This window comes from Sus scrofa, chromosome 6 (assembly GCF_054392235.1).
Source record: "Sus scrofa isolate SSC_HxYL_T2T_F1_AM1 chromosome 6, Sscrofa_HxYL_maternal_Yorkshire_Landrace_v2.0, whole genome shotgun sequence".
NCBI classification, from domain to species: domain Eukaryota; kingdom Metazoa; phylum Chordata; class Mammalia; order Artiodactyla; family Suidae; genus Sus; species Sus scrofa.
The window spans coordinates 96,017,946-96,039,841 of NC_139388.1; the positions used below are offsets into that span (position 1 = coordinate 96,017,946).

The window sequence follows — 21,896 nt, forward strand, 5'->3', positions numbered from 1 at the left end:
TTATTTTTTAATTCCTAGATTCGACATGAAGTTAATTACCAGAATGTGGTACATAAACTTTGCAGTGATACCTGCTTTTCTAAGTTCCGCTCTGCTAACAACCTCACCATGAACTGTTGTGAAAATTGTGGGGGTTACTGCTACAGTGGCTCTGGACAATGCCACATGCTTCAAATAGAGGGACAGTCTAAGAAGTTTTGTAGTTCAGCGTGTGTCACAGCATATAAGCAGGTACATGATCACATTTAGTCCCAATGTCTTTGTTCATTTCAGAAGGACCTAAACTTTGGTAGAAATTATTTATCACAACAATATCACAAAAATATTAATATCTTATTAGCTTAACACTTTTACATGTAAGTAGTATTTGTCAAATGCACATATTTTAGAAACTGTTGTTTTATTTACTTATTTTTTGTTTGTTTGTTTTTTTGTCTTTTTGCCATTTCTTGGGTCGCTCCCATGGCATATGGAGGTTCCCAGGCTAGGGTCCAATCGCAGCTGTAGCTGCTTGCCTATGCCAGAGCCACAGCAACGCAGGATCCGAGCCGCATCTGCAGCCTACACCACAGCTCACTGCAACGCCAGATCCTTAACCCACTGAGCAAGGCCAGGGATCGAACCTGCAGCCTCATGGTTCCTAGTTGGATTCATTAACCACTGAGCCATGACGGGAACTCCTGTTTTTGTTTTCGTTTTTTTTTTTTTTTTGACTTTTTAGGCTGCACCTGGGACACATGGAGGTTCCCAGGCTAGGGGTCTAATCAGAGCTACAGCTGCTGGCCTCCGCCACAGCCATAGCAATGCAGGATCCGAGCCTCATTTGTGACCTCTACCACAGCTCAAGGCAAGGCCAGATCCCTGACCCAGTGACTGAGGGCAGGAATCAAACTGGAACCTCATGGTTCCTAGTCAGATTGATTTCCACTGTGCCAGAATGGGAACTCCATAGAAACTGTTAGAGTTTTACAAGTGCCATATACAGTTGTCCCTCAGTATCTGTGGAAGATTGGTTCCAGGAACCCTGATACAGATATCAAAATTTGAGAATGCCCAAGTGCCTATATAAAATGGCATAGTAATTGTATGTAATGTACACACATTCTCACTTAGACTTTAAATCATTTTTAGATTACTTATAATACCAAATACAGTGTAAATGCCGTGTAAATAGTTGTCAGCATACACCAGATTGGTTTCCTTTTTGGAACTTTCTGGGATTTTTTTCCTAGAAACTTTTTCTGGCTGTACCCTCAGCATGTGGAAATTCCTGGGCCAGGGATCTAAACTGTGCCACATCAGTGAGAATGCTGGATGTTTCACCTGCTGAGCCACCAGGAACCCCTTTCCTGAATTATTTTTAGTTTGCACTTGGTTAAATCCATGGATGTGGAACTCCAAGAATCCAGAGAGCAGACTGTTTTTCTGGTAATGAATTTGAAATATGTGTTTTTAGGGCATGGCTTTTTTATTTCAAATATGGTTAATGTTTTCGAACAATGTTTTGAAAATGCAGAAAAGCACAAACAATGCATTTCTCAGAGGTCCCCAGTTCGATCCTTTTAATGTACAGCCTTTTTATCTTTAAAATATATTTTTATTTGCACACACACATACACACTTTTATTTTACAAGGTAAGGTCCAAAGTGCATATGTATTCTTGAAATTAGATCCATATGATTGAAATTGCAATTCAGAAAATAAAATTCTTACTATTAATTGTTTAAGTTTTTTTCTTTATGAAATAGGAAAAAATGTAAGTTATATATTACTTTATGAATTGAAGAGGTTTGTAGAGGATGAACTGCTTGAATTCTGTGACAGATGTCTTCTATGCTGTTTTATTAGACATATTTTATTAGTAAGTTTTGATCAAAATTTCAGTTTTAAAGTTGATAAACCTGGAGTTCCCATCGTGTCACAGTGAAAATGAATCTGACTAGGAACCATGAGGTTGTGGGTTTGATTCCCTGGTCTCGCTCAGTGGGTTAAAGATCCAGTGTTGCCCTGAGGTATGGTGTAGGTCACAGATGCATCTGGGATCCTGCATTGCCGTGGCTGTAGCATAGGCCGGTAGCTACAGCTCTGATTTAACCCCTAGTCTGGGAACCTCCATATGCCATGGGTGCATCCATTAAAAAAAAAAAAAAAAAATTGGTAAACCCAAAGGGATAGTAAGAACTTTTTACTTTTTCATTTTTACAGTGCTTTTGTTTTCGTGTATTTGCTGATCATTCTTTTTCTTAAAATAGTAAGTTTTTATACAGTTTATCAAAATTGGTGAATTTAATATATGTCGATTGGGAAAGTTCTTTTAAATTGTTCTTAAAACTTTGCAGTAATTTTGTAATTTTAAACATTGTAGTGTTTCCATTTATTTCTTGTTAATTTGCAAACACATTAATAGGGCTTAGAATTAGACTGTTTATTCCTTCCTTAGAAACACCTTATATTTGTTCTCATGGTGGTGGGGGATCCAATATTTTCATGTGCTTTATTATTGTCCGAAAGATGGTTTTCCTGATATTGTATCATGTTCTGAAAGTTACTCGAATTCATTCCATTGGAAGATGGTATATAGTCCACAAGAAGAGAAATATTTTCAAAATCTTAAGTTTGTTACATTTAATTTAGCCAATATGTATTAAATTTCTCAAATATTAGTGTGTACTATGGCCTAGAGAAAGAACGTGATTTTTATATTTGGCTGCACCCACAGTATGCAGAATTCTGCAGGCCAGGGATCAAACCTGCACCATGGTAGCTGCAGTGACACTGCAGTGACAATACCCAGTCCTTAACCCGCTGAGCCAACAGGGAACTCCAGAATGTGGATTTAGAAGTAAAGCAGATCTTGGTTTGATTCCTAGACTTTCTGTTCAAATAGGATTTTTACCTTTGAGAAAGCAATTAAACTTAGTCCATTTTCTTATCTTTAAATGGGTATGTATTACCAATGTTACTGGGATGTTTTTAGGGTTATATGAACTAAGAATGAGAAAGTACCTAGTACAGAACCTTGCACATTGAACATGGCCATTTCTGCTACTTTCTTTTTGAGTTTATTCAAAGAGTTCATGTTATGCCTCAGCAGGTTAAGAACTTGACATAGTGTGTGTGAGGATGTAGGTTCGATCCCTGGCTTTGCTCAGTTGGTTAAGGATCCGACATTGTTGCAGGTTGTGGCATAGGTCACAGATGCAGCTTGGATCTGGCATTGGTGTGGTTGTGGCGTAGGCCTGCAGCTGCAGCTCTAATTCAGCCCCTAGCCTGGGATCTTCCATATGCTGCAGGTATAGCTATAAAAAAAATTTTTTTTTATTCAGCAGATGTTAGATATGATTCCTGTTTTGAGTTTCTATATGTCTCCTGGGGGCGATAGATGTATAACTCTATAGAGATGTTATGAAGAAAGTATTATGGAATGTGGAGGGGCACAGCGGAAGCATGGTCAATTCTACTTGATAGAGCAAATTGAGACTATCAGCAAAAACTTGAGAGATAATTCTTGACCTTATTCTTATAAATCAAGTTTGTGTTTGCAGTCCTGATGGAGGAGGAAAGAAGAAATAGGGTTGGAGATAAGACATTCCAGAATGCAAGGATGTGCTCCTTTGAACATGTACTTATGTTAATAGCAATTCTAACAGACTTATCCTTGAAGCGGACACAGAGTTCTTGAAATCTCTTAATAGATGCTGGATATACCTTATGAGTTATCCTGAGTGAATGACACGTTAATAGTATTTAGCATTATTTGCTACTGAATCACTAACTTAGTGGGAACTTAAGACTCTATGGTTGTTTATATTTGTACAATTGGGATATCCAAAATTTTTTCCTACTTTATTGCTTACAGTGTGCTTGTATTTTATTTTTAGCGGTAGAGTATTTGATAGTGAATTTTCTAGTAAGGTTGTTGATTTCCTTGAATTCACATTTCATTGTACTTTTTGTGGGGAAGTTTTTCCAATTTTTAGGATAGTATAAAAACATGAATTCCTTGTGTAACTTTTAGAATAGTGGAGGTTTTTTGTTTGGGGACTTTGTTTTCATACACTATATATTCTTGTAGTTTAGTTATTTTATGCATAGTAGTTTGTACCTCTTAATCCCCTACCCTTATCTTGGAGAAGGGGTAAAATAGTGTTTTGAAAAGCTATAGTTACAACCAATTAATAGATCCTCAAATTAGCTGCTAGGTTGTGACCAGCATTATTTTTTAATGAAATAGAATGGAAAATAACAAAGTGCATTGCATGTTATCATAATATATGTGAAACACAAACACAAAAACCCCCAGAAGTATGTATTGCAGGGTCATTTTGTAAAATTTATTTTTTACTGAGGATTGTAATTATAAAAGTTTGAAAGCCACTGATTTAAAATATTTCAATAGTGTTAAGTATAAACATTTCAAAAGAATTATGCTTTTACTTGTAATTTGGTAAAAATGAATGTTATTTTATTCTCTTAATAGAAATCAGCCAAAATTACACCATGCGCGCTTTGCAAATCATTGAGATCCTCTGCAGAAATGATTGAAAATACCAATAGCTTGGGAAAGACAGAGCTTTTCTGTTCTGTTAATTGCTTATCTGCTTACAGAGTTAAAATGGTTACTTCTGCAGGTAATACTGGTTTCATAAACTGTATAGATATGATAGTTGAGAAAATTATGGTTGTGGCTTTGTTTACATAGTACAGATTTTTGTCCAAATTTAATAGATTTTTAAGACAAACTAAAAATATTTCATATCTGTGTTGCAAAATAGCACTTATTCTCTTGAATGCTTATTTTGTGTTTATTTATTTGCTTATCTATTTGCATTTTTTCTTGCCAAAATAATTTATGGCTTTTAAAATGTATTTTCTTTATCCATACCTGGTTTATGTCAAAATTTGTTTATGTGTAGTTTCAGGGTAGACTGTGACAACTTTAAATTAAAAGAAATATTTTTAACTTTTTTAGTTTTTATCTATATTGAGGAAGTTTAGTTTCAATTCCTGCAACTTGACTTGGCCCTTGAATTTTCATATGTAATATTTGTTTTCTCACACATTTATGTACATTTGTATTTGTTACTCATTAGCTTTTATTTTGATTTGCTAAGGTGTCCAGGTTCAGTGTAACAGTTGTAAAACCTCAGCAATTCCTCAGTACCATCTAGCCATGTCAGATGGAAGTATACGCAACTTCTGCAGCTACAGTTGTGTGGTAGCTTTCCAGGTATGGCTTCAGGACGCTTCCTCTTCTCCAGTCAGTGTGCCACCTAGGTTAAGTAAACTTGTTAGGTGTTTGCGAAGTGCCTGGATTGCCCAAATTTCTATCCTTCTCCTTTTAAACTTGGGTTCTTTGGTCTATCCTGTGTTTGGAGACATATCATTTAATCAAATGGTACGATTGTGACCTAGATTATCTATTGGGAGGATATTATTTTTAATGAATATTATTAGTTAGATTATTTTATTTTTTTGGATATAAATAACCCCACAATCCCCTAGTTCAGTTGTAAGCTGTTCAAAGGCGGGGAATTTTGCCTGTTCACAAATGTATCCTAAGTGCCTAGAACTGCTTGGCATAGATAGGTGCTCAGTATTTACTCGTTTGAACAAGTAATAAGAATGATCTTTTTGTTTGTTTGTTCTTCCAGAATTTGTTCAACAAACCAACAGGAATGAATTCTTCAGTAGTGCCCTTGTCCCAGGGCCAAGTAATTGTAAGCATCCCCACAGGTTCAACAGTGTCAGCAGGAGGAAATACCTCTGCTGTTTCTCCCACTTCTATCAGTAGCTCTGCTGCAGCTGGTCTTCAGCGTCTTGCTGCCCAATCCCAACATGTTGGGTTTGCACGAAGTGTTGTAAAACTCAAGTGTCAGCACTGTAACCGTCTTTTTGCCACAAAACCAGAGCTTCTTGACTATAAGGTAAAGTATAGCAGCATAATAGAGGGTTTGAGTATAAACTGGTCTGTCTACAAAAATTATTTCTGGCTTTTTATCCCTCACAGTTACTCTGTTTATTTTGAAAGTAAGAGGGATAAGGATTTCCATAAGATAAATCAAATGTTTAATTAGTACTTAATGATTATTTCTTTGCAGGGTAAAATGTTTCAGTTCTGTGGCAAAAATTGTTCTGATGAATATAAGAAAATAAATAATGTAATGGCAATGTGTGAATATTGTAAAATTGAGAAAATTGTAAAGGAGACTGTGCGATTCTCAGGTGCTGACAAGTCATTCTGTAGTGAAGGTAAAGACAGAAGATTATCTTACCTACTGAGCATGTGTAGTTTCAAAAGTAGTTGATGATTTAAGCTGTCACTATGTAAGTTTATCTATATTATCCATTGTGTCTAACACCATCGCCTTTTTGTTTTGTTTACACTTGCTTTGTTGGCTCTTTTCTGACTTGATCTTAGCTTCGTATTGTATGAATGTTAAAGTGAAGGGAAAGATCCTCAAAGTGTATAGCAAAAGAAGGTATTGATGTTATTAGGTTCATAGGGGTCTTTTGGTTCTTATATTTAGTTATTTCTGTTATATTTATTTTTAAAGGGAACTGCTTAAATTTTGGTAGCATCCTAAGATTATTCTTTTATTGTTTTAAACATCCATTATGTTTCTGAATATAAGAGACCTGAATGTGCAAATCAGTATGTCTTCCTTAAAATTTAGATGACTGTGAGTTTAGAATGTTTTGTTTCATTTTATTTTATTAATTATTATTATTATTATTATTATTTTGCTTTTTATGCCCTCACCCTCGGCATATGGAAATTCCCAGGCTATGGATCCAATTAGAGCTGTAGCTGCAGCCTACACCACAGCCGTAGCAACATGGGGTCTGAGCTTCATCTGCAACTCACACCACAGCTCAGAGCAATGCCAGATCCTTAATTCACTGAGCAAGGCCAGGGATCGAACCCACATCCTTGTGGATACTAGTCAGGTTTGTTACCACTGAGCCAAGAAGGGAACTCCTTGTTTTATTTTAAAACCATGCAGGATTAGCCTCTGAGGCTAGTGGCTTTCAAACCTTCTGACCACACAAAAAAGACGTACATTTTACATTGTGTGTGACCCAGTGTACGATCACATACCCAAATAAAACAAAATTTTTATGAAACAAAACTGACGTTTATTATGTATGATGCACTTTAATATTTTCTGTTCTGTCTTATTTCATTAAAAAATAATAGTATAAATTCTCAAAATTGATCTATTGGTAAGAGCCCAACTGTGCAAATTTTGTTGTAGGGTATTTATTTATTTGATTTTTTAATTTTTTTGCCTTTTTAGGGCTGCACCTGTGGTACACAAAGCTTCCCAGGCTAGGGATCAAATTCGAGCTACAGCTATCAGCCCTACACCACAGCCACAGCAACGCCAGGTCCAAGCCATGTCTGCGACTCATACCACAGTTCGTGGCAACACTGGATCCTTAACCCACTGAACGAGGCCAGGGATCCTCATGGATAATAGATTCATTTCTGCTGAGCTACGATGGGAACTCCTATTGTAGGGTATTTAAATGAAAGCTGGATGTACTTACTATTTCTCCCTAATGTTAATTTTATCTTCTCTGATTTTTTAGGTTGCAAATTGCTTTATAAACATGACTTGGCAAAACGCTGGGGAAATCACTGTAAAATGTGCAGTTATTGTTTACAGACATCTCCTAAATTGGTACAGAATAATTTGGGAGGGAAAGTGGAAGAGTTTTGTTGTGAAGAATGTATGTCCAAATATACAGTCCTGTTCTATCAGGTAAATATAATTCACATTGCTGAGTTTTGAAGTTAGGGGACATTTTTCTCTTCTTTTTTTCTTTCAAATAGTATGAAGAGCAATTAACTATTTAAAACTTTTTAAGTATGAAATGCATTCTGTTCTCCAGTATTAATGTAAGATTTAAGAAGACTTTAGTGTCACTGAAGTTGCATTCTTTTTGTTTTTAATTTCTTTGTAAAGATATATTAGTCTTAAAGCATTAAAATCTTTAAAATTATAATTTTATTTATTATTTAACTAAAAGGAATTATCGTATCTAAGGAAAATCAATCTGTTTCCATTTCACTGTGTTTTTTAATAACTATTTATTGGCTTTTCTATGATGTGTCCCTTTTTAATGTTTAGTATAAATTTGTAAATAAATATTTCAAATTTTAGAAAAGTTAACCATTTTTTTTAGAAATTGAAGTATAGTAGATGTACGGTACTATATATATTACAAGTGTACAATATAATGATTCACATTTTTAAAAGCTTATACTTCATTTATAGTTATCAGAAAATATTGAATGTATTTTCTGTGTTATACAATACATTCTTGTAGCTTGTTTTACATTTTATAATGGTTTTTATCTCTTACTCCCCCACCTCTGTGTTGTCTCCCCTCCCAAAATAGTTAATCTTCATTTTTGTGGTCTAAATTCTTTTTTTTTTTTTTTTTTTTGGGTCTTTTTGTCTTTTGTTGTTGTTGTTGTTGTTGCTGCTATTTCTTGGGCCACTCCTGTGGCATATGGAGGTTCCCAGGCTAGGGGTCGAATCGGAACTGTAGCCACCAGCCTACGCCAGAGCCACAGCAACGCGGGATCCGAGCCGCGTCTGCAACCTACACCACAGCTCAAGGCAACGCTGGATCCTTAACCCACTGAGCAAGGGCAGGGACCGAACCCGCAACCTCATGGTTCCTAGTCGGATTCGTTAACCACTGCGCCATGACGGGAACTCCTGTGGTCTAAATTCTAAGTAAATTTCCTCCCTTGTTACATGTGGCCTTCTTTTATTCTCTCACACTGCAGATAATTTGTTTCTTACTTCTGTACTGTCTTCTGTTTCTTTTTCAGATGGCCAAATGTGATGGTTGTAAGCGACAGGGTAAGCTCAGCGAGTCCTTGAAATGGCGGGGAGAAATGAAACATTTCTGTAACCTGCTTTGTATCTTGATGTTCTGTAATCAGCAGAGTGTGTGTGACCCTCCTTCACAAAACAATGCAGGTAAAATTAAACCTAAGTCTTTGATCAATGCCAGGAACTAACTACTGTTGGACAGATTTAAACAGTTGTCAGTAATTTCATGAAATGTAAATTTCATTCTGTTTAAATGACATTAACATTTAGATCCCTTTTTGTTTAAAACCTTAGATTAAGGCCTTGTAGAAATGAGTTCTTTAGTGTCCCCTGAGCATATTGAGTCAAACTCTGTAAGAACTTTATGGGAAAGAATGGCAGTTAATGTTTCATAATTGAAGATATTCGTCTTGACTTCCTTGGAAAAGGATTTGAGACTATAACAAAGAACATAGAATCCAAATCACATGACCTTTTAAATATACCACAGGCAGAGTTATGCAAGAGAAGGTACATGAAATACTTTGAAGGATCACTAATTAAAAAATAGAAAAAAAAAAAAAAAAAAAACCAACCGAAGTGACTCTTTGCTCCAACAGAATTTATTCTCAACTAAAAGCATTGTTTAACCTCCTTGAGATTTTGGTTTCTGTGTATGTACATATAAATTATATGAGGTATTCTTATTTTTGTTTATCTTAATTAGCAAGTATTTCCATGGTGTCAGCTGCTTCAGCAGGGCCCCCATCTCTAAGAAAAGATTCAACTCCAGTTATAGCTAATGTAGTATCATTAGCAAGTGCTCCTGCTGCTCAGCCCACAGTGAATTCTAACAGTGTCTTACAAGGTATGACTTGATTTGTAAGCATTCATCTCCCCTTTTTGAGGTTGAATACAGTGGCTATCTCCTTTTTTTCTGTTAGTCATCATTTTCATGTTTTATACATTCATATCACAAACAGCGGCTTACTAGGGGCTGCCATGGCATTAAACAGTGTTTTTATAATTTCCAGATCTCTTTTTCTCATATATCTTTTAGATGTTAGTCTTCCTCTGAATTAGATTAAGATAATACATGTTTTTATTATGAAACTTCGTGTTTATTTTCCAAAAATCACCTTTTGGTACTAATGTTTAAATAATTGGATAAGATACTAAATTATGTATTTTAATTTATATCAGGTGCCGTTCCAACAGTAACAGCGAAAATCATTGGGGATGTAAGTTTAATTAGGTCTTATATGTACTTTAATTTCTTTGAATGCCTGGTTACTGAAGGTTGTTTTTTTTTTTTTTTTTTTTTTCCCCCTTTTTTTAACTCTACAGAATTAAATTTTACAAAATTTGGGCATGCAAGGTTTGGGAAGTATTTTGTAATGTAGTCACATTGTAAATAAAGGGTTTATAAAATATGGTTTGGGAGATCCGGTTGTGGCTCAGCGGAAACGAATCCTACTGGGAATCATGAGGTCGTGGATTTGATCCCTGGCCTCACTCAGTGGGTAACTGATCTGGCATTGCCGTGAGCTGTGGTGGAGGTCGCGGACGTGGCTCGGATCTGTGTTGGTGTGGCTGTGGTGTAGCCTGGCAGCTGTAGCTCTGATTGGACTCCTAGCCTGGGAACTTCCCTATACTTCGGGTGTGGCCCTAAAAAGCAAAAATTAATAAATAAAATAGAAGAAGAAAAATAATGAGAAAAACTTAAGACTAGAACAGTGACATTTCTAAAGTGTTTCCTGGTCTCTGGGACAATTTCTGTGTTCTTTTTTTTTCAAGTCACTTAAATGATCATAATTTTTTGTTATTTCTATTATCTTGAAGCTATTTCTTCAAAGACTTAACTCAGTCTAGAGTTCCCTTAACTCAGTTCTCATTTTAAGCTCAACCACCATTGTTAATTGATTAATAATATCTTAAAATACAAACAGCATTTTTCTTGGTAAATAGAACTGGTAATTAGGCATATTCAGAGTCAGTATATAGTTATTAAAATATTCCTTTATTGATGTTTCAGAGATATTATATTTCATATATTTAGTTGAGTATTTATGTTCTGTCTTCCATGCAATTCCAGTGTATTTCTTTTGAAATTATATTTTGAAATACTATATAATATTTATAGTATTTCTTGTAATTAATAAGTTTTGGATTCTGATATCTTTTTACTAGGCAAGTACACAAACGGATGCCCTGAAACTGCCACCTTCCCAGCCTTCAAGACTTTTGAAGAATAAAGCTTTATTGTGCAAACCCATCACACAGACGAAAGCCACCTCTTGCAAGCCACATACCCAAAACAAAGAATGCCAGACAGGTATGTTCCTTGTGCTTTCTTTATTTACTTTTTGCTAGGGAAAAGGAATGTGGCATCTGCTTGTTAATTAAGTTCCTGCTATTTTTAGGTGATGTGTTTGGTTGCTAAGATACATTGTCAAACTGAGTTCTTATGATACCCCTGTAGGTTAGTTATTTTCATCAGTTTTACCAAGTTATGGCAAAGAGAAGGTAGTTGATAATACCATTCTGTGAACATTTCATTTAATTTCCTTACTCTTGACAGTGTAATATTATGGAGTAAGCATAGACTCTGAAATTATATGAACAGGGTCTTAAGAGGAACTATTGGTAACTCCCTGGTGGCTTAGTGGGTTAAGGATCTGGTGATGTTACTGCATCGGTTTGGGTCACTGCCATAGCTCAGGTTTGATTCCTAGCCTGGGAACTTCCACATGCTGCAGGCAGGGCCAACCCCCCCCCCCCAAAAAAAAAAACCCCAGAAAACAAACAATTATTTTCTATAATGCCTTTAGGCTTGAACTTTTCCACATTTCTTTGGGAAGAGCTTCAGGGCTTTCTTTTCTTTTCTTTTTCTTTCTTTCTTTTTTTTTTTTGCTTTTTAGGGCTGCCCCTGCAGTATATGGAGGGTCCCAGGCTAGGGGTCTTGTCAGAGCTGTAGCCGCTGCCTACACCACAACAACATCAAATCCGAGAGCCGAAACTGGGACCTGCAACACAGCTCATGGCAACGCCGGAGCCTTGACCCACTGAGTGACGCCAGGGATTGAACCTGCATCCTCATGGATCCTAGTCAGGTTTGTTTCCGCTGAGCCACGATGGGAACTCCAGGGCTTTCTTTTCTTATGAACTGCCTTTCCCCTCTTTGAACTGCTACTTTTCTGGGTGATGGGCAAGATGTGAGCTTCTGATTTCAGCTTCCCTCTCCCATCATGCAGTCTCTGCCCTGCAAGGTGATCTGGGGTGAAGGTAGTTCTGACGCTAGTTTTCTTGGCTGTTATTCCTATAGTAAATCTTTGTGGGTGGAAGCTGTACTCATGGGGAAATTAACCTTTTTTAACCTGAAGTTAGGATGGATAAGAAATGATGGTGGCCTGCCCCTTCTGGTGAGATATAGTAACTCTTGCTTAGGAGCTGAAGAAAGGGGAGCCCATCTTTTTGGCCACATCCATCCACAGTGGAGTTCCTGTCATGTTGAGCTAGCTTGAGGTAGGGATATGGAGCAGGTGGTAGACAACATGTCATAAACTCCTACTATTCTTATTGAATTTAGTATATTTTCTTGAATAAATGTTTCCCCATTGGCTTATACCCTTAGGACAATTTTTCAAAAGTTTAAACATTTATTAATTTCATTTATTTATTACTTATTTATTTTTGTCTTTTTAGGGCCGCACTTGGAGCATATGGAGGTTCCCAGGCGAGGAGTCCAGTCAGAGCTGTAGCCACTGGCCTATGCCAGAGCCACAGCAACTTGGGATCCGAGCCACATCTGCAACTTTCACCACAGCTCATGGCAGTGCTGGAGCCTTTACCCATTGAGCAAAGCCGGGGATCAAACCTGTGTCCTCATGTATGCTAGTTGGGTTCTTTACCCCTGGGCCATGACAGGAACTCCATTTATTTATTTTTTATTTATTTTTTTGGCCACACCTGCAGCATGTAGAAGTTCCTGGGCCAGGGATTGAACCCATGACATAGCAGTGACCCAAGCTACTGTAGTGACAAAACTGGGTCTTTAACCTTTTGTGCCACTAGAGAACCGCAAAATGATTATTTTTTAAGTTTTTGTCAGCTTTGCTTATTTCCCTAGGGAATGGGTCTCTGGAACTCCTCATGCTATCATCTGAAATTCCTAGTTTTAAAATAGAAAGGAATCTAGATTCCCACATCTGGAATGTTATCCACTAGGCTAGTACTTCTCAAACATCAATATGCATACGAATTACTTGGGAGTGTTGTTAAGCAAATTCTGATTCAGTGGACTTGAGGTTTTGCATCGCTTAAGTTCCTGGTTGATGTTAGTGCTACCAGTCCATGGATCAAGTTGAATAGCAAGGCTATAAATGACTTAGTCCTGTGGGGTTTTTTTGGCTGTGCCCGTGGCATGTGGAAATTCCCAGACCAGGAACCAAACTCATGTCATAGCAGCAACTGGAGCTGCTGCAGTGACAATATCAGCTCCTTAACCCATAGTGCCACAAGGGAACTCTATTTTTATTGTATCAGTAGTTACTTAATTTAATATTAGGTAGCTTGGTAATCAAACATCTCTAATCAGATAACTTGTTTTTATGTCCACTGCACCATGGTAAAATTGATCCCATATTATTTTCCACTGCTAACCCTAGTCAGATTGTCAGCTTGTCACTTCCTCTAGCATTACCTTTCTCTTACATTAATGCTTTTATAATTACCTAGCATGTTTTTCTGGCCTACAGAAAAGACTTTATAGATACTTTTTATTTTTTTATTTTTTGTCCCTTTGCCACTTCCTGGGCTGCTCCCGCGGTGGCACATGGAGTTTCCCAGGCTCGGGGTCCAATCGGGGCTGTAGCTACCGGCCTACGCCAGAGCCACAGCAACGCGGGATCGGAGCCGCGTCTGCAACCTATACCACAGCTCACGGCAATGCTGGATCCTTAACCCACTGAACAAGGCCAGGGATCGAATCCACAACCTCATGGTTCCTAGTCGGATTCGTTAACCACTGTGCTACGACGGGAACTCCTCTAGATACTTTTTAAATAATCGAATGAATCCTACCTCCATCCTTCCCACCCTAGTCATATTTAAGTTAGTTCTCAGGTTCTATTTTATGTTTTTAATATCTTAGAACATCTACTTGTCTTTTTTTTTTTTTTTTTTTTTTTTTTTTTTTGCTTTTTAGGGCTACACTCGTGGCATATGGAGGTTCCCAGGCTAGGGGTCTAATCAGAAGAATAGCTGCTGACCTATGCCACAGCCACAGCAACACCAGATCTGAGCCTCGTCTGCGACCAATACCACAACTAAAGGCAACGCTGGATCTTCAACCCACTGAATGAGGAAAGGGATCGAACCTGCAACCTCATGGTTCCTAGTTGGTTTCATTTCCCCTGGGCCATGACGGGAACTCTTTTTTTTTTTTTTTTTTTTTTTTTAAATTTTATTACTTTTTTATTTATTCCTTTTTTGCAGGTATCATAACCACCCTAGTTTAGGCCGTCAACATCTTAGCTCTACATATTGTAGTTGCCTCCTGCCTTCACACTTTACTTTATACACTTTATATACTTTTTATTCCATGCTAAGATTGCAGCCAAATTAATATTTTAAAATGCCATTTTCATTACGTTACTCTGTTACCATTTTGCAGTAGTTCCCTACTGTCTACTAGAAATGATTTTTTCATTACCTCCTTAGCAGTATTCAGTATTATAATTTTTTTAAGTTTTATTGAAGTATAGTTGATTTACAAGGTCGTGATACTTTCTGCTGTACAACAAGGTGACTTAGTCACCCATGTACACACATCCATTCTCTTTCAGATTGTTTTCACACATAGATTATCACTGAATGTTGCATAGAGTTCTCTGTGCTATACTACAGCAGGTCCCCATTGGCCAGTCATTCCATATACCTCAGTTTGATATGCCATTCTCAAATCCCTGGTCCATCCCTAGAAATGATTTTAAATGTGCATTACAGCCTTACAAATATGGCCCTTCTAATCATTCACTTTCCTTTATAACATATACTACTTACTCATATTAAATTTTCTATACTTTTAAGATCACTATTCCATTCAGCCATGCAGATTATATCCTTCATTCATTATGTCCTCATATCATTGATAATTGTGTTGCCCATTTATTGTTAGTGCTATTATACTCAAGCCTTTCTTTCCTATTTTTCCTTTCCCTGAATTCCTAGTATCATAGATTATATTCCTTTTGAATTATATATCTCTGCATGCTTTAAATTTTTTAAAAGTAAAATTATACTTCGTTTGACCTATGAAATATTTATATGCCTGAAGTTTTTTTCCTAATTAAAATGTTGTTTCTAACCTTTGTTTTTGTGGATTTTTTTTCCCATTAGAAGACACTCCAACTCAGCCCCAAATTATTGTGGTGCCAGTTCCAGTACCAGTGTTTATACCTATACCTCTTCATCTCTATACTCAGTATGCACCAGTCCCATTTGGAATTCCAGTTCCAGTGAGTAATCATTTAGAGATTAAGGCTAATATAGTGCATGCACATTTTCCTCAATTAAGATTTGACAGTTCCCTAAAAAACTTTTTGTTTGTTGGTAAAATACACCTGACTTTTACTACATTCCTTAATATGGAGCATATAAAGGACTCCTTCTATTTGTACCTGCCTTCTCAGAGGAAGGTTATGAGGTAGCCTTTTTATAACATTTTATACACAGTAAGACCACTCAAATAGAAAAAGATCAGATACTGTGTGTATGTATGTTAGAATCCTAGATTCTAACAAGGGTGAAGAGAGGAATTTTGTGATTTACAGGATTCTCACTATTTTCTATTGGAAATATGTATTTCCTTGGTACTGAATTCTTTTTTTTTTTTTTTTGTCTTTTTAGGGATGAACCCACAGCATATGGAAGTTCCCAGGCTAGCAGTCAAATCAGAGCTGCAGCTGCCAGCCTACTCCAAAGCTCATGGCAACACTGGATCTGTAACCCACTGAGTGAGGCCAGGGATTGAACCTACGTCCTCATGGATCCTAGTTGGGTTTTTTACTCTTGAGCCATACTGGTACTGAATTCTTTTTTTTTTTTTTTTTTGCTTTGAAGGGCCGCAGCCTCAGCATATGGAGGTTCTCAGGGTAGGGGTTGAATCCCAGCTACAGCTGCTGGCCTGTACTACAGCCACAGAAACACGGGGTCTGAGCCATGTCTGCGACCTATGGCCGCAGTTCACAGCAATGCTAGATACTTAACCCACTGAGCGAGGCCAGGTATTGAACTTGCACCACAATGGGAACTCCTGGTACTAAATTCTTAAGAGAAACATTTGTGTGAAAATACCAAGCAAGAAATATAATCAAAAACCAAACAAAAAAATGAGTTAAGTAATTATTCTTTTAGTATATTCAGTCACATTTTGTTAAATGTCCAGGAAAACACTTAACTGAATTTTTATTTAAATGGCTGTAATCTTACAAAAACAAACTATTAAGACTGTTTTATCATCAGGGGATACCTTGAATTTGCTTATTATTTTTATATTTAAATGATCTCACAAATAATAGGTTTGATGACAGACCTCTGCCGAAGAAACTCGTCAATCTGTCCTTGGTCTTTCAGATGCCTGTCCCTATGCTTGTTCCATCCTCAATGGAAAATGAAGATAAAGTCACTGAGAGTATTGAAGACATTAAGGAAAAGCTTCCCTCACATCCTTTTGAAGCTGATCTCCTTGAGATGGCAGAAATGATTGCAGAAGATGAAGAGAAGGAGAAGACTCTATCTCAGGGAGGTTGGTATAATTTTACATCTAAAAAAGAAACACACCTACAAATTTTCAGGTAGCTCAAGTAATTTTAAGTATTAGGCAGTCAAGGAGTTTCTAAAAACTTTGTGTTTAAATTCCAAGTATGTGGATTTCTTGAATTTGTTGATGCCTCTGAAAGCTGTGTATCCTTTTTACAAAGGAAACTGAATATCCATACAGCGTTTACTTCTTAACAATTCCAGAAAAATACCCATACATCCATGTTTCATGATCATGTTCTGGTTTTATCCCTGTAGTCAAAACCGTGGACCCCAGATATGATATCCTATCATGTAATCGTCCTGTTGTATAATAGTCAGCATGTTGGTAGAAGATAAGTAGAACCTTAGGATGGAAAACCATTTGGTTCAAAATGCCCTATAGGTAAATTCCATTTTATGAGTGTAGAATAATGATAATATCACTAGTTAGCACTTACGTGTTTACTCTTCTCTGAACATTGTCCTAAATACAATATGTGTTTCAGTTTGTTTACTCTTCAAAGCAAACCCATGAGGGAGGCACTGTTTACTTGAGATTCCTCTTTTGGAAAATAAGCTTGCTGTGGTTAGCAGACAACAGACAATAATGGAGCCAGAAGTAGAATCTGTGTCTGTCTGACTTCAAAGCACATGATTTTAGCCAGGACACAGTAATATGTATTAGAGACAGTTTCTAGCCTTAATTAGTACCCCCTTGGTTTTTGAATATAATAAGAGATAAAAGCACAGGAAGATGTTTAAGATAGTTGAAATGTACAGATGGATTTTTGCGGTGTTTTTTTCCCTCTGTCAATGATGAGGTGAGAAATTCTTTTTTTTTTTCTGTCATCAGCAACTGGGTCCTGATTTTGTATCATAAATTCTAGATGATTTTCTGAATATTGTAAGCATTTGAAAACAACTTTTCTGTTGTGTTGCCAGTAAGTTTTTAAAACATGCTCTGAGAAATGGGTAAAAACCTTTTGCTTTTATCACATGGTTTCTGATCTTATAATGCGCTTTAGTGTATAATCTCATTATTGTGACCCATGTATATGTGTATGTTAATGTCTTAGGATATTGTCCCTATGTATGATGTTCTAATTTCTGACACTTAGTTTGGAAGTTCAAGCAATTCATGGTGATAAACCTCATTTTAAGTTGGCTTTTCCATTCACATTAATAGTCAACATTTATCAAGTTTTTTTCTCTGTAGAGCTACTGTGACTTTGCCTTGAACCAGATGGAAAAACTGTTCAACACAAATAGTTTTAATTATAGTGTAATTAAAGTCAAATGGTATAGAAATATAAAGGGGGGGAAATGAATTAAGACTGAAAGGATCTGGTACATTTATCTTTGGTTTCAGGGAAAAGAGGCAGTTTGCTTTGGTTTTTAAGAAAATTGAGTTTCCATTGTGGTTCAGTGGGTTGAGAACCTGGCTAATATCCATGAGGATCCAGGTTCAATCCCTGGCCTTGCTCCATGGGTTAAGGATCCATCATTGCTGCAAGCTGTAGTGTCGGTGACAGAAGCAGCTTGGATCCAGTATTGCCATGGCTGTAGTGTAAGGCCAGCAGCTGCAGCTCTGATTTGACCTCTAACCCAGGAACTTCCATATGCTGCAGGTGCCTCCCCCCGAATAAAATAAAATAAAAAATTAAAAAATTGGCTTCTTAATACTTTGAATCCTTAAACTGCTTAATTTTAAAATAATTTGTAGGGAGTTCCCGTCGTGGCTCAGTGGAAATTAATCTGACTAGCATCCATGAGGACGAAGGTTTGATCCCTGTCCTTGCTTGGTGGGTTAAGGATCCATGAGCTGTGGTGTAGGCCAGCAGCTGTAGCTCCAATTAGACCCCTATTCTGGGAACTTCCATATGCTCTGGGTGTGGCCCTAAAACACACAATAAAATAAATAAAATAACTTGTAATTAATAGAACTTTGTTCTTTTTAGTTCCATTTGTTGATGTGTTTATATTCTAAGTCTTTTGGCTTTCTAGTGCAGTTGTAAAGCACGTTTTATTGGGGGGAGGAAAAAGAAACTTAAAACAGATTTGTCAACCTGTCAGTAAGTAAATATTGTGTGTGTGTGTGTTGTGGTTAAAGAAAAGGAATTTCAGGTAGCATAAGAACCCAAAATAAAAGTATCTCTTGGAATTCCCGCTGATGGAATTGACAGCTTCCTGGGAGTGCTGGGACTCAGGTTTAATCCTCAGCCCAGCACATTAGACTAAGGATCTGCTGTTGGCAGAACTGCAGCTTAGGTCATAACTGTGGCTTAGATCTGACCCCTGGCCTGGGAACTCCATGTGTCATGGGGTGGCCAAAAGAAAAAAGTAGCTCTTGCCATGACTTCTTTCATACTTCTTTTTGGAAGTGTAAACTTTGTAATCAGTTGTAATTTAAATGTATTTATCACTAATTGCCTAATTTTTATTAATGAATACTGCATATGAAGGCAAGTTATGTAGAAATCCATAATGCTGTCATTTCATTTGAGATGCAGTTTGTTTTATGTATACATAAAAATTGACTTTGTTTTGTACTTTGCTTTTTCTTTAGGATCCCAAACTTCTGAACAGGAGCTCTTTCTAGACACCAAGATATTTGAAAAAGGTTTGTAATCATAAACACACACACATATATCTATTTTTTTAATTAAGTACTTCTGTTCATCAAAAGACTAGATAAACAGTGGAGAGAGAGGCCACAAAATCGGAGAAAATATTTGCAACATTATGTGATTGTTACATAAATGAATTCCTAAAAGTTAACATGAGATAGATAACCCAATAGTTCTAACCAAAGAGAAAATTCACAAAAGGGAAAATTCAAATAGCCAATAAACAATATGAAAAGTTATTCAGCCTCATCAGTAATTGGAAAATGTGAATTAAACCCCAATAAGACATCATTATACATCCACCAGATTGCAAAATTAAAATATCTGAAAATAACAAAAGGGTATGAAACAAAGGAAACACAGATACCCTACAGGAGGGAGTTAATTGTTACAACTACTTTGAAAGAGTTATCTTATGATTTACCCATTGTGCTCCTAAGAAATGTATCCACACGGTGCAAAAAGAACATGTAAAAGAATGTTCATAACATAATAGCAAAAAAACAGAAATAGCCTAAACAGCCATAAATGATAGAATAGATAAATAAATTATGGCATATTCTTACAATGGAATACTATTGGGCAGTGAAAATTAAGGAGCGATAGAAGTAAGCAAAAACATGGTAAAGCCAACCTGGCAGGAAGTGGTAAAAGAGTATGGAAGAGACGTGTCCATTGTCCTTAAAGGCTGATGGCTTTGCTTTCTGTATCTAACATAAATATATTTTGAATTGTAGAAATATTATCTCCTATTGGTGATACAAACCCATAAAGTGTTAATATCCTTGGATTTAATATTTGCTATTTTATCTATTTGTAGGAGGCATCAGATATCTATGATTGTGTGCTAACTTATAATGAGACTAATAAAAGCTACCTCAGGTACTGGTTTTAAGGATTAATTAAAATAATGCACTAAAGTGTACCAGGAATATAAATCCAGTTCTGTGAGACTAGTGAACAAGTGACTTCATTCTTGAGTGTACCTAGGTAATTGTCCAGCAGCTATATCTCAGTTTTTGATATTCAGTATCAGGGAGGTTTCTGAGCATGTCAAGAGTCTTATCATTTTGAAGGTTTGTTTGTTTTCTATATATTTCAGACCAAGGAAGTACTTACAGTGGTGATCTTGAGTCAGAGGCAGTATCTACTCCACATAGCTGGGAGGAAGAATTGAATCATTATGCCTTAAAGTCCAATACTGTGCAAGATACTGATTTAGAAGTAAAGCAGTTCTCAAAAGGGGAAACCGAACAGGACCTGGAAGCAGATTTTCCATCAGGTTTGTGCAGTAAAGCCTGTCTGCTGAAAATCTTGTTTTTTTTCCTTAAGTGACATATCTGCAGCATATGAAAATTCCTAGGCTTACGGGGTCAAATTGGAGTTGCAGCTGCTGGCCTACACCACAGCACAGCAATGTGGGTCTGAGCTGCATCTGTGACCTATACCACAGCTCATGGCAACCCTGGATCCTTAACACACTGAGTGAGGGCAGGGATCGAACCCATGTCCTCATGGATGCTAGTCCTATTCGTTACAGGAACTCCTGAAAGTCTTTTTTATTAGAAGATTGGTACAACTCTTAATCAGTAGTTTTATTTATTGATTTATTTTGGTCTTTTTGCCATTTCTTGGGCTGCTCCTGCGGCACATGGAGGTTCCCAGGCTAGGGGTCCAATCGGAGCATAGCCACCAGCCTACACCAGAGCCATAGCAATGCGGGATCCGAGCTGCATCTGCGACCTACACCAAGCTCACGGCAACACTGAATCCCCAACCCACTGAGCAAGGCCAGGGACCGAACCTACAACCCCATGGTCCCTGGTCGGATTCGTTAACTGCTGAGCCACGACCAGAACTCCCAATCAGTAGTTTTAATGTGTAATAACAATCTAGGAAACAAGTGGTCCCTGCCTTCGAAGGTATTAATTCACACTGTAGTTCTTTATTAAGGGCTTATTTGTTGCTGTTGTTGTTTTTAACTTTCCACAGTAATCATGGGGGTATTTTCTTGATTGTTAATGAAGTTTCTATTTATCTCCTTTGTTTCCTTAAATATAAATAAACTCCATATATTATCAGAAAGAAAATAATGAATATAATGATGATTATCTGATATCTTCTCCCCCCAGTCTAAGCCTTCATTTAAATCTATGAGTTATTTACCTCACATTATGCTCTCTCCTGGCTATCATAGAATCCTTTGACCCACTGAATAAAGGACAGGGAATCCAGGCTCGTTCCCGAACAAGGCGGCGACACAGAGATGGCTTCCCCCAGCCCAGACGAAGAGTAAGCAAGCACAAGCTTCATTTTTCTAGCATTTTCTTTTTTTCATTCTATATGTGTAAAAGCCAGAGTCAGAGAATTCTGTACATTGTTTTTCGACCTTGTATTTTTATGCTTTTGTTTTTGTATCTTAAAGTCACAAATCATCTTTTATATTTCTTTCAGCAGAGACTTTTTTATTGTTTCTGTAATTGAGGGATTTCTGTTTTGTTTTTACTTCAGCTTTCTATAGTCTTTGTTGAAGACGTTCTTCTCTCTACATTTAGCTTTTTAACATATAACAAACATGTTCACTATTTTGTATAGTATAGTTATAATAGTGAAGCTCACAAGGACTGTTTC

General features: G+C 36.9%; 1 protein-coding gene across 48 annotated transcripts in view; it reads left to right on the top strand.

Annotated features, from left to right (window-relative positions):
* ZMYM4 (zinc finger MYM-type containing 4) overlaps nt 1-21,896 on the top strand; it is a 164,638-nt gene that overhangs the window by 95,830 nt on the left and 46,912 nt on the right. For 32 of the 48 annotated variants that reach the window (XM_084963813.1, XM_021095899.2, XM_084963821.1 and 29 more), the window contains 15 exons: nt 19-231; nt 4,482-4,632; nt 5,116-5,231; nt 5,656-5,928; nt 6,103-6,253; nt 7,598-7,770; nt 8,853-9,003; nt 9,563-9,703; nt 10,039-10,076; nt 11,026-11,170; nt 15,235-15,353; nt 16,471-16,642; nt 19,205-19,258; nt 20,368-20,547; nt 21,463-21,557. In XM_084963813.1, coding sequence (XP_084819939.1) covers nt 19-231; nt 4,482-4,632; nt 5,116-5,231; nt 5,656-5,928; nt 6,103-6,253; nt 7,598-7,770; nt 8,853-9,003; nt 9,563-9,703; nt 10,039-10,076; nt 11,026-11,170; nt 15,235-15,353; nt 16,471-16,642; nt 19,205-19,258; nt 20,368-20,547; nt 21,463-21,557 — 2,172 coding nt within the window. Of the gene's footprint in view, nt 1-18; nt 232-4,481; nt 4,633-5,115; nt 5,232-5,655; nt 5,929-6,102; nt 6,254-7,597; nt 7,771-8,852; nt 9,004-9,562; nt 9,704-10,038; nt 10,077-11,025; nt 11,171-15,234; nt 15,354-16,470; nt 16,643-19,204; nt 19,259-20,367; nt 20,608-21,462; nt 21,558-21,896 lie in introns of all 48 variants that reach the window. The other 16 variants (XM_084963807.1, XM_084963798.1, XM_084963830.1 and 13 more) reach the window with 2 other exon arrangements.